The sequence below is a fragment of the Balaenoptera ricei genome, chromosome 1 (genome assembly GCF_028023285.1).
Source record: "Balaenoptera ricei isolate mBalRic1 chromosome 1, mBalRic1.hap2, whole genome shotgun sequence".
Lineage (NCBI taxonomy): Eukaryota > Metazoa > Chordata > Mammalia > Artiodactyla > Balaenopteridae > Balaenoptera > Balaenoptera ricei.
In genome coordinates, this window is record NC_082639.1 from 64389758 (window position 1) to 64403959 (window position 14202).

A 14202-nucleotide genomic window follows, 5' to 3' on the forward strand; every position below is an offset into this window, starting at 1 on the left:
GACATCATCTCACAGCAGTCAGATTGGCCATCATCAAGAAATCTACAAACAATAAATGCTGGAGAGGGTGTGGAGAAAAGGGAACCCTCTTGCACTGTTGGTGGGAATGTAAATTGATACAGTCACTATGGAGAACAGTATGGAGGTTCCTTAAAAAACTAAAAATAGAACTACCATACGACCCAGCAATCCCACTACTGGGCATATACCCTGAGAAAACCATAATTGAAAAAGAGTCATGTACCAAAATGTTCATTGCAGCTCTATTTACAATAGCCAGGACATGGAAGCAACCTAAGTGTCCATCGACAGATGAATGGATAAAGAAGATGTGGCACATATATACAATGGAATATTACTCAGCCATAAAAAGGAGTGAAACTGAGTTATTTGTAGTGAGGTGGATGGACCTAGAGACTGTCATACAGAGTGGAGTAAGTCAGAAAGAGAAAAACAAATACCGTATGCTAACACATATATATGGAATCTAAAAAAAAAAAAAAAAAGAAGGAAAATAGTCAGAAGAACCTAGGGGCAAGACAGGAATAAAGATGCAGACCTAGTACAGAATGGACTTGAGGATACAGGGAGAGGGAAGGGTAAGTTGGGACAAAGTGAGGGAGTGGCATGGACATATATACACTACCAAAATAGGTAGCTAGTGGGAAGCAGCTGCATAGCACAGGGAGATCAGCTTGGTGTTTTGTGACCACCTAGAGGGGTGGGATAGGGAGGGTGGGAGGGAGGGAGATGCCAGAGGGAAGAGATATGGGAACATATGTATATGTATAACTGATTCACTTTGTTATAAAGCAGAAACTGACACACCATTGTAAAGCAATTATACTCTAATAAAGATGTTAAAAAAAAAGAAACTAACACACCATTGTAAAGCAATTATACTACAGTAAAGATGTTAAAAAATAATAAAAATGAAAAAAAAGTCGTTATCACTGCATGATAAGGGAAATTTTAATCTAACTTTGTAGCTTTCTATATTTTTGTAACTATCCACAATAAGATACATTATTTTCTTAGGCACAAGGAGAACTTTTTAAAAACTTTTCTATATGGGGATATATGTATATGTATAGCTGATTCACTGTGTTATAAAGCAGAAACTAACACACAATTGTAAAGCAATTATACTCCAATAAAGATGTTAAAAAAAAAAAATCTGAGGAACAAAAGCAAATAACTAAATAAATAAGAGATATTCCATGTTCATGGATAGGAAGATTCAATATAGACAAGATGTCAGTTCTTCTCAACTTATCTATATATTCAATGCAATACCAATCAGAATACCAGCATGTTATTGTGTAGGTATTGACAAACTGATTCTAAAGTTTCTATTGAGAGGTACAAAATCCAGAATAGCTAAGACAATTGAAGGAAAAGAACAAATTAGAAGACTGAGATACCACCCGACTTTGAGATTACTATAAAACTACAGTAATCAAGACAATATGGTGCTGGCAAAAGAATATATCAATGGAACAGAACAGAGAACTCAGAAATAGACAGAAATAAATATAGTCAACTGATCTTTGATGAAGGAACAAAGGCAATACAATGGAGCAAAGATAGTCTTTTCAACCAATGATGTTAAAATAGTCATGTGCAGAAAATGAACACACAAAAAAACTAGACACAGAACTTACTCCTTTCATGAAAATTAACTTGAAAATGGATCTATTACATAAATGTAAAGTGCAAAATTATAAAATTCCTAGAAGATAACATAGGAGAAAACCTAGATGACCTTGGGTATGGCAATGACTTTTTAGATATAACACCAAAGATATAATCCATGAAAGAAAGAATTGACAAGCTTGGTTTCATTAAAATTAAAAAACTTCTGCTCCACAAAAGACAAAGTTAAGAGAATGAGAATATGAGCTATAGACTAGGAGCAAATTTTTGAAAAAGGCACCTAAAAAAGAACTGTTATTCAAAATATACAAAGAACTCTTAAAACTCAACAAGAAGTAAACAAAGAACTCATTTTTAAAAAGAGTCAAATACCTTAACAGACACCTCACCAAAAAGATATACAGATGACAAATAAGCATATGCAAAGATGCTCCACATTATATATCATCAGTGAAGTACAAATTAAAACAACAATAAGATACCACCACACATGCCAAAATCCAGAACAATAACACCAAATGCTGGTGAAGATGTGGAGCAATAGGAACTCTCATTCATTGCTGGTGGGCATGCAAATAGTATAGCCACTGGAAAAGAGTTTGGCAATTTCTTATAAAACTAAATAAAATCTTACCATACAATCCAGCAATTGTGCTCCTTGGTATTTATCCAAAGATGTGGAAAACTGTCCACAAAAAAACCTGCACCTGGATGTTAATAGCAGGTTTATTCATTAATGCTAAAATGTAGAAGTAATCAACACATCCTTCAGTAGGTATATGAATAAAGAAACTGGTACATCCAGACAATGTAGTATTACTCAGCTCTAAAACGAAATTATCTTATCAAGCCATGAAAATACATAGAGGAATCTTAAATCCATGTTACTAAATGAAAGAAGCCAATCTGAAAAGGCTATACACTATATGACTCTAACTATATGACATTCTGGAATAGGCAAAACTATGGAGACAATAAAAAGATGAGTGGTTGCCAGAGTTAGAGAGGGGGATAGGGGTGACTAGGCAGAGGACTGAGGATTTTAGGGGGCAGTAAAATTAAACAATGTGATTCCATAATGATGGATATATGTCATCGTACATTTGTCCAAACTCACAGAATGTTCAACACCAAGAGTTTACTGTAAACTCTAGACTTTGGGTGATTATGGTATGTCAGTGTAAGTTCATCAGTTAAAAAAATGTACCACTCTGATAGGGAATGTTTATAATGGGGGAGACTATGCATTGGTAGGGGCTGGGAGTATAATGGAAATCTCTGTACCTCCTGCTTAATTTTTCTGTGTAACTGAAACTACTCTAAAATAAAATAGTCTTATTTTTAAAAATAAACTAAAAGGTATCAAGAAAATTATAAAAGATATACAAGACCACATAAACTAGAATTAGACTAACTTAGAAATGCAATGACAGGACTCAGAATAAGACATTTAAAACTCATTTTATAGATAAATACTAACCTAGGAGAAGGATAATTATAATGAACAGAACAGAAAATACCCTAAGAGAAATGGAAGATGAAAATAAGGATTTTAAAAATTAAAAAGAAATAAAATCATTAGATAAGGAACTAATATACTATGATTATACTAAGTACCCATTCAACAATTATTTTTAAATAAAACAATTATTTTAACTATATATCTCCAATCTAAAGACAAAAAAATCCTTTAACACGTTTTAACTTTATTAAATGTTTCTTGTTGATAGTAGTTTATGTATAGTAATCCTGAAACTATTTTGTGTTTATTAGGATTCAGCTAATGAGTAACATTACTGATAATGTTAGCAACCAGAATTCACAGGGTAGAAGAAGGGAAGTGTAATGTGGAAAGAAGAAGTCAGTGAAGAACCTTCTGTGTTGGATTAGCATTAGAAATATGAATTTATGATTTAAAAAGTCCATTTTCTATTCTGTCTGCTGAAATAGCCTAAGAACCATGACACTCCAGTAGCAATGAACACATTTAGTGCCCAGACCTTGGTTCCTAAATACAATTCCCTACTAAAAATACTAGGGCTCTTTGGAAAATAGCTGTTTCCAGGTATTCAGAAATAAAAGTAAAAAGATCACAGAATTTGGGCTATGTTAAACAAAAGAACGCAACACTTGTAGATTTAACATACACAGTTTCATCTCTTTATAACTGACCACAAATATCCAACACACCATAGCTGTCTGCCACTGGATACATATCCCAACCTTTCAACCAAGTTTAAATTCTTAATTCTTCATCCATAAGATAGAAAATACAGGACAAACTCAAAAGCTCTGCTGTATTAAATGATATAAAGTGGATTAAAATACCTAACATGGTACTTTGCATATACCACACATTCAATAAATGTTTGTTTCCATTCTTTTACCTTTTTACATCCCATTGACCCAACTAATAATCCTCCTTGTGACCTCAATGTAGTTACCCTTACTTAGGTTTAGGAGGCTGCCAATCTGATCACAATATTTCATTCTAAGAATAAAAGTATACCTCCCTTGTACCATATCATTTATGTTAGAATAATACCACTCCAAAAGATATAGCATTATGTATACATATATCCCCATATACATATAGCTGATTCACTTTGTGATATAGCAGAAGCTAACACAACATTTTAAAGCAATTATATTCCAATAAAGATGTTAAAAAAAGATAACAGCATTAATCATAATAATTTTCTAAATTTAGACAGTACTTCAAGGATGTATATAAAATTTCAACCAGTTTAAGTGAACAAATTTCAAGCAGAGTACAAAATATTTGCACCTAGGGAGACACTTCTCATGGCTAGAAATAGACATATGAGAGGACTAATAACTGGGACCTTTAGATTGGAGGAATCCACAGGCACCTCTCAGGGCAGCTTTGCATGTTTCTCAGTTGTTTCTGTTTTTGCTTTTCCACAGATGAATCCAGAAATATTTTTCTGATTCTAGCTTCCACAGTCTCTCTATTTATTAATATATTCATCAATTCAGCAAATATTTTTTGAGCATCTAACATGTGTCAAGCACTCTGTTATATACTATAGTATGTAGTACATTTGGAGATATAGATAATTATGCAGACAACTTCAATACAGTATTGTAAGTGTTGATAATGAAAGTATGTGATAAACATTGCAGGGGCAAATATCACAATAGTTTGCCCTAAGCAAATTGAGAGCAACTGGAGGATTTTAAGTTGGTGAATAAGATTAGGTTTATAATTTTGAAAGATTGCTCTGTGCATGCTGTGGTAAATGTAATTGAAAGGGAGCAAGAAATCCAAGGAAAGAGTAAGTTTCCCACAAAATCGTATAATGCAGAGAGCATAAGGTAGAAGAACAACAATAATAATATTTTTAAAAGAGCAGCTAATAAGAATGTAATATCCACATTTGCCAGATGCTATGTGCTTTATATTCATGATCTCAATTCTCATAAGCAAGCAGCGAACTAAGTACTGCTATTAGTCCCTGCTCTCTACCATTTAACATATGAGGATATTCAGGCCCAGAGTAGTTAAGTAATGTGCCTAATGGAACAGCATTTTAAAGAGAAAAAGAACTCAGGTCAGTCTGTATCGAACCACTGTGATATATTATTACTACTGACATTTCTCCCCACAAAGCTCATTCAAATTCTTTTCATGCATGCTGAATTTTCAGATATTGTTTCCATGTACAAGGTTTTTATCTCGTGTTACATGAATATCAAAAGTAATTTGATTCTAAGAGAGAAAAACTCAGTCCCAGGGGCATAAACTAAAGACAAATCCCTTTAATTAGATGTTTATTTCACAGAAAATGCATACTTAATTTAAATGGAACATATGAGATAGAAATAATATTTTAAATAAATATGTGCCTGTTAGCAATTGCCTGATTCTTTTCACATCTTTTATTCCAAATCACTTTACTTTTCCCCCACTGATAAACCCACTCTCTCACACTTTGACCTTGGTTTGAAAAGTATATGGAACCTCACTCATCCTCAGAAGTTGCAGGCACTATATTACGTTCATTTTTTTCTCTCATACTATCTCTCTTAATCAGGGCTATTGCCATCTATGATTTAGCACATGCAGGCTAACACATGAGAACATCCTCTCTGCCTTACCACAGAATGTTGAATATCATTTCAGTGAAATGTCCTAATCTTTCTTTCTCAGGGAATGTCTATTTCCCAACTCCAGATCTATTTAAGCCTACCTATACTTCAGGGCCATGTTCTATTTCTATCTTATGAATTCTCCCATTTAGCATCTGAGAATAAACTATAGGAGAACGTTCATTTCTTTTTTCATATGTTTGATGTTTGTCATGACTAAAATAAATTGATGACAGAGTATCCTATCTTATCTCCCCAAGTACAATGTTGAGAGATTCTTATAGGAAAAGTTTTCCTCTGTTTGTAAAATGTCAGCTACTGGAAAGGGATGTAAGGAACAAAGAGAGAGGAAAAAGCATTAATCAAAGAGTAATGTGGACTGATGTGGTACCAGATGTTTTGGCAAAACTATCTTCATATTCAAACAAAATGCAAAATCCTCATATATATACATATATGTGTGTGTGTATATATATATATATATATATATATATATATATATATGGTTTATATTTCTCTTATGTTATATTGTACATGGCTTATATTTCTATTATATCCCATTACACGAGAGAAATGTAATATATATTTTTCACTAATGTTTTTAAGTTTAATTTAAAATAACTGTCAGAATTACTCAATGATTAATAACTTCAATGATTAGTTATTTATATGGTCAATTTAAAAGAAAAAATAAGAGAATCAAATTTTGATTATGCTCAATATTATATTACTATAGAATCTGTGGTGTTTTCCTAAAAATTAGGAAACTAAATAGTCTATAAAGTACCATTTTGATAGGGAATACAAAAAAGCATATATTAGAGAAATGTCTTTTTATCAATTATTTTATCATCTTTTAATATTCAAATAGCGAAGAAAATAAAACATACCTCACTTTTTTCCTAACTAAGAAACCACGTATCCATCTTTGAACAATCAAAACTGGCGAGTTATGAGCCAGAATTTCATTAACTTTTGAAATAATACATTTGATATTATCAATTTCATCCTCATAGGTTGATCCCTGTATAAAGAAAATATATTTAATATTTATAGTTCATGAAAGTATTTCCAAAAGATATTTTAACTTGGTAGTCTGATGGTATAAACTATTAAAACATTCATGGGTATCTTACTATACATATAACAGTTAAATAATAGATACATTTTCATATCTATTTTTATTAGATCAGAAGACCAAGAATTAGTAGCACCAAATAATTTTAATTCTCTACAAAAAAAATGCAAGATCAATGAGGATAACTTTCTCCATTCTAGATTCTTCTCACAATCTGCTATCATAGCTATAAAATTTTGCCCATAATCATGCTGATCTCTGAAAGATAATGGCATGAATAGACATCCAATGAAACTCTAAAAGTATTCTGTGGATCATCACAGAGGAAACTGATACATGATGGATTTATAAAACAACTTACAGTAGTTCAGAACTTCGTGGCATCTTAACTAAAATGTTGCACACTTTTACTGGAAGACAGCACATTCCTCTGGGGAAAGATATTCTATATTGCCTTTAAAGAAATTATCTCTAAGATTATTGTTCCGGCAAATTTTTTATTTGGGATCATAGACTCCCTATATCCTACTGATCATTTGACTGGTTAGAAAAAGCCACTCTAGTTATGTCTTGAATGTAAGAATTATGCATTAAAAACCTAACACATTTTTTTGTAAGGTACCTACTCTGAAAATTATCAACCCCATCATGTTTAAAAAAAAAAAAAAAAAACCTTTACTACATATACACTTAATCAGCTGCTAAAAAAAAAATCACAAAGGCTTATAGATTAGTACTACTTCAGATTTATACTTACAAACATTCATTGCTAATTAGCAAATCCTTTACTTGGCCCTGGCTTGCTTCTGTTTCCAACAGGAGCTACTGTAAACCTTCAGTACTATTCTCTATATTCAAGCCTTTTCCCTAGCACTGCCTAAACATCTTGCTTCCTTCTCACAGTGAATATAGGACTATCAAGTCTGAACTCTATCAACTAACACTCCTCCCTTCCCTACAAATTTAACTATATTCCCACTTAACTCTTATCTATCTAAACTGAATAGAAGCAACTTCTACTTAATCTTAAAACAAGAAGTATCTCGCTTCCTGTCCAAGATTGGCTCTCCGTCATGGTTAAGTTTAATCTCCCTGTTTTCAATTACTTCCCTGCTACTGTCCCTATCCCTCACCTATAAATATGATGTAGTCTCACCCATCTGTAAAATGCACACACACAAATAATCATACACATCCCAACCCTCCATCCTTTGTATCAACTTTTATTAAGAGTCCTTGAAACAGAATTCCACATTTGCTGTCCCACCTTCTCTCTTCCTGTATCTCAATCCACTGACTTCTATCCCTATCATCCTATCTAATACTTTTACAAAATTATCATTAGACATTTCTCATTGAAACACTTCCCTTGGCTTCTATACACCACACAGTTGGTTTTCCTATAACTAATGTTTACTTCCGGACTTTTTAAAGACCTATCCATACCCTACTTAATGTCACACTGAAAGGATTTTCTCCATTTGTCTTTTTTCAATCTGAACACACTGTCCAGATGACTGCATCCAAATCCACAGCTCCAACATTCACCTATGTCCTGATGTCTCTCAGATTTCTCACTTTAAGCAGGAACTCTCTCTAGAGCTACAGAACAATATGGTCAAACTGATTATCCAATTACAGGCTTACCTTGGAGAGACTGCACATTGAGTTCCAGACCAGCACAGAAAAGGGAATATTGAAATAAAGCAAGTCACATGAATTTTTTGGTTTCCCAGTTCATATAAAAATTATGTTTATACTATAATGTAGTCTATTAAGTGTGCAATAGCATTATGTTTAAAAAAACAATGTACATGCCTTAATTTAAAAAATACTTTATTGCTAATAGAGCTAACCATCATCAGAGCCTTCAGCGACTTGTAATCTTTCTATGGTAGAAACATTAAAAATCACTAATCACAGATCCTCATAACAAATATAATAATAATGAAAACGTTTGAAATATTGTGAGAATTACCAAAATGTAACACAGAAACATGAAGTGAGTAAATGCTGTCAAAAAAAATGGCACTTATAAACTTGCTCCATGCAGGGTTGCCACAAACCTTCAATTTGTGATAAATGCATTATGTGTGAAGCACAATAAAGTGAAGTGCAATAAAACAAGATATTCCTGTAAACTCAACTTGCCCAAACATGAATCTTCTTCCTAACCTGCTTTCTCACATGCTCTTAGTGGATGGTGCTATTGCCCATATGAACCTAACCCAGAAACCCTAGAACCATCCCAGGCTCTCTTTCTCTTTCACTTCTTCATATCCAAATATTGCTAGATCCAATATATTCAACATCCTAAACATCCGATCTCTACATTTTCTTCTGTTCTCTACCATTGTTTTATTGCATGTCTTTATCACTTCTCTAACTTACTAAAAATGTCCTGATATCTGAAATAATCCATACTCCCTACTCCCTTCAAATCATAATATGCACCGTTGCTAGAATGAACTTTTCAAAATGCAATGATATGATATGATGATATGGCATTTTTGCTGGTATATGATTGAAAGATCAATTACAAATTTCTTGACTTGGCACACAAAATCCTTGATCTAGTCCCTTCTTACCTTCTCAATCTCATCTTCCTTCACCCTATATATAATACCTTCCATTCTGGCAATATTCAACCACTTGCATTCCTGAAAACTACCTGATAATCAAACCTCAATGCTTTTTGCATGCCATTCCAGTTTCTTGACTGCCCCTCTCAATTACTTGTCTCACTGTCTTAGTCTTTTGGAGACTCAGTTCTTTCCTCCAAGAAGCCTTTCTTGACATTGATCTGAGTTTAATATCCTTCTACAATATTATCCTGTGTTATAACTTATTTGTCACACTTGGCAATGAATTTTATCTGAGCCCTGTGATCCTGGAAAACACTGAAGGTTAAGAAATCTCCTTATCCCTTTACTTCAGGAAATGGTTTTATACAAAGAAGAACGCTTCCACCATATTACTTAGATTGTACCCATGGACGTCCCTCTTGTTCATCTTTGACAAGGCCCTGACACAGACTCTCTAAATTCACATTCTTTGCCTATGAATGATTAGTTTAACTGCTTTGCCTATACTGAGCAGTCGGAATAAAGCTTGTTAACCAAATTTTGGTTAAGATTCTCTCCTTCTCCTAGTCCCTTGAACTTTGCCCCACCCTCAGCCTGAGCCGCATGCAACTCTTCCTCAACAGCCTATCTTGAAATAGACTACTCTCAGGGTAAAATATTATCTGATCTGTTGTCAGATTATGCCACTCCCCTTCATCCTACTTAGCCACATCATTTCTTTCTAGCCTTGTTTACTCCCTCCTATATAAGAAAAACCTTTTTTTGCCTAACCTTTAAGATGTTTGCAGACCTTAATGATCAGAGCATTCTCCCTATTGCAATAACATCCCTTTGCCTATTGCAATAGCCCCTTTCCCTCCCTTGCAATAATCCTTTTGAAAAAACTCTCTTCTTAAGTCTTGATTTGTTTTTTTTATTTGACAAGGTTATGCTATAATGCAATTATTGGTCTGTCTTTCCCACTGCAACATAAACTCACCAAGTTTAACAACTTTTTTTTTTATCCTATATCTCTATGACTAAGTAAGCTATCTAGTCTATAACTGGCATTCAAATAACAGTTGACTATTAAATCACTAAGTAACAGTCACTTATACACTGTCATATTTGGTACTGTCATATTTGGTCTCCAAGCTTGATCTGGCAATGTCAATCTGTTCTTTGTAACTTAACTCTTACTTGGCTGTAGTAACATACTAATTTTTCTACCTTTTTGGTTTTTATTTCTCAGTCTGTTTTCCTGGTTCCTCTTCTTCTGCAAACCATTTAAATATAGTATAATTTAGGTTTGCTTCCTTTTTCACTTCTCTTTACTAAGTCTCCTCGAATGTTCGATCACCTTCCTTACTACATCTTACTATCTCACATATGCTGATTATTCTATATAGCTATATCTCCTGGCAAGAATTACCTCTTAGATTACAAACGTATAAAATGAACTTCCAATTCCATTTCTCTACTTACATGTCAAAAGCTGAAATAATTATTTCCCCCATTTGAAAACATCCCCAATCCATACTTCATACTGCATTACATCTACAGTCATTAAAATTATTCTCCACCTTGTCAACCAAATAAACACACATTCCTCTTTCTCTCTTCCCCTTTCTATCTCATAAATCACTAAATTCTATCAAATATGTCTCTCTTCAATCTGTTCCCTATAATCTATACCCTCTACCTATTTATTAAAACAGCTCTTACAACCTAGGGCCCAAACTACAGACTCTCCTCTAATTTCCCTACATTCGACTTCCCTCCACTCCAAAATTAAAGAATATAGGATTTTCTTCTACAATGAAAATCAGTTCATGTAAAATCCTTAAATATTTCCCCCAAATCTTACAAGATACAGTCCTATCTTTTTAGTATCACACATAACACCCTTTATTCTACTAATCCTGTTTTTGTCTCCAGTATCATCTGACATGCCCAAACATGTTTTCTGAACTCCAAGAACAATAAATTACTTGTTGTCACTTGACTGCACCAAGCATTACCTCTGTGCCTTTGCAAATGCTTTTCACTCTGCCTCACATACTCTACACTTGCCAACACCTCTGCCTGTCTGATTTCTTATATTCAAAAAACTCATCTGAAGTACAAATATTTTTGATTTTGCTTTTTTTTCCATGACAAGAGATGTGAACTTCAAAGATTTTTAAAGAAAATATATGTAGTTCTTTCACAGATTTTGTCCTATACTCAGATCCATATTTTTTCTCATTATTTCTTTGATTATTGCTTCTCCTTAATTTGTTTTATTTTCTCTTCTATAATTCCTATTCATGTATATTAGACATACTGGAACTCACCTCCATGTCCTATATTTTTTTCTCATCATTTTCAGGTATTTTTTCCCAATTTGGTGAAGACATTCTGTCAAAGGTTAGCTTTCTCATATTGAGGTTTTTTATTAGCTTGTCAACTACTTCAGTTAAGTTATGTGGCTGAGACTAAGCTCCTTTCTGAAACTCCTTTCTGCCCTGTCACAGATGAGTCCTGCCACATAATAGTTTGCTATTGTAACCCTGCCTGTATTAGGGCCTCTCCATGAAATTTATCCTGTGATCTGTAGCAACAGATCCTATCTGTCATCTGGTCCACTATTACCCTTGACAAATAGGGGGATTTGCAGAATCCCCTCTAGTTCTTGTCATTTTGTCTTATGTATCAGGAAGAACAGCTTAAAGTCAGGCTGAGCTAGTTCCTACCTTTGATTCAGTCTTATCTTCATTATATCAAAAAATCTTCATTATGTATAAAAGTACCTCTATGGTATAATCTTTTATTTAAATGTTATCCTTTACTGGTTTCTGGTATAGATGTGATTTCCTGTAATTTTATGGGGTTTTTTTGTTCATCACATTTGGTTTCATGGTGTGTGTGTGTGCATGTGTGTGTTTGTGTGTGTGTGTATGTTTGTGTTTAGGGTAACAAAATATTCCACCTCAAATATGCTCCTTCAGTATATTGACTATTTTGAGCTATAGGCACTTGAAAAACAGCAAATGCAGGGAGAGGCATTCTCTGAACCTCCTTTATCTGTCTAAAGACAGATTCCCCAAAAGGCATTCAATTGTCATAATTCCCCTCCCAGGAGTTTCAACAACCAGGGAAGAAGTCTTATCACAAGAAAGGAAATTAGAAGGTTATTAGAAGGGGAGGAAATTAGGAGAAGACACCACAACCAAATGAATTTTGTCACAAACTCCCATCTATCCTTCTAAGGACCCATTCATCTTTCTTAAAAATAATTTACTCGCTCATAAGAGGCCTACACCCTCCCTCCCCTTTCCTTATTTAGATGGTATTTAAGCATGAATTCTCACCTTGGGGAGTTACTCCTTTTTCCCTGGGTATCTTCTCAGTATACATGAGGTATAAATGTTAGTAAACTTCTGTTTGTTTTTCTCTTGTAATCTGTCTTATATTACAGAGGTCTCAGCCAAGAACTCAGAAGGGTAGAGGGAAAATTCTTGTTGCTCCCCTACAGTAGTTTGAGAGCAGGGAGGTTGATTGCATAAGTAAGAATGAGGGAGAAGAATACAGGAGGGAATTTAGATGACTAGGTTTAAGTAGTCCTGGTCAGATGCTGCAGTTCTCACCAGCAGAGAACCATTAAGCTCACACTGCAGTTTACAGCAGAGTCCTGCTTCCCACCAACGTATGAATAATTCATCTCTTTAAAGAGATAAATGGAATAATCATCAGTTGTGGGTGGAGTTAGTGTCCCTGCCAGAAAACAAGTGACCTCAAGACAATACTCAAGTTTTATGATGTCCTAAAACAATTATCTGGTAAAATGCCAATAAAGATATCACTGCAAACTTGAACAAATGGCATAACCATTTGATATCTGAGGACAAATGGATGTATCTTCTTTCTAAGGGAAAGGAATGCATTTCCTCCACTATGTGAGTGATGACTCTGGAGAAAAACTGCCTGGGTTTAAATTCCAGTTCTCCCACTTGCTAGCTATGTGATCTAGGGTAAGCAACCCATCTGTCCCCTATTCATCATCTGTAAAATAGAGATAACCTCACTGGGTTTTTGTGAGAAAATATTTGTAAAGCACTTAGAACAGTGCTAAAACATTTCAAGAATCCGAACAATGTTATCTGTCAACAGTTTAAGGACTTCTGTATATCTTATTTGATACTTAAAAAATTAGTAGAGGAATTTACTAAGCAATTTATCCAAACTAACATAATGTAAAATTTAAAAATTAATAAATTAACTATAAAAGATAATTAGTACTAATATTTTCAATCCAATAAAAGGAATTAAAGAATTGTAGTAAAAGCTTAACAAAGGACAACACATGCTTAGGCAAAATACTATCAAGAATCAACAAAACAGGGCTTCCCTGGTGGCGCAGTGGTTGAGAATCTGCCTGCCAATGCAGGCGACACAGGTTCAAGCCCTGGTCTGGGAAGATCCCACATGCCGTGGAGCAACTGGGCCCGTGAGCCACAATTACTGAGCCTGCACGTCTGGAGCCTGTGCTCCGCAACAGGAGAGGCCACGACAGTGAGAGGCCCGTGCACTGCGATGAAGAGTGGCCCCCGCTCGCCGCAACTAGAGAAAGCCCTCGCACAGAAACGAAGACCCAACACAGCCAAAAATAAATAAATAAATAAATAAAAAAGAATCAACAAAACAGATGATAGAATAATGAAATATCTATACTCTACCACTTGCTATTGTAACCCTGGAATGAAAATAGGGCTACTGTTAACCCTGGTATAAAGCATAATGGGGCATTTC

General features: G+C 34.2%; 1 protein-coding gene across 1 annotated transcript in view; it reads right to left on the bottom strand.

Annotated features, from left to right (window-relative positions):
- LRRIQ3 (leucine rich repeats and IQ motif containing 3) overlaps window positions 1-14202 on the bottom strand; it is a 225305-nt gene that overhangs the window by 160619 nt on the left and 50484 nt on the right. Inside the window, exon 4 of the mRNA XM_059899348.1 lies at window positions 6660-6793. Coding sequence (XP_059755331.1) covers window positions 6660-6793 — 134 coding nt within the window. The remainder of the gene's footprint in view (window positions 1-6659; window positions 6794-14202) is intronic.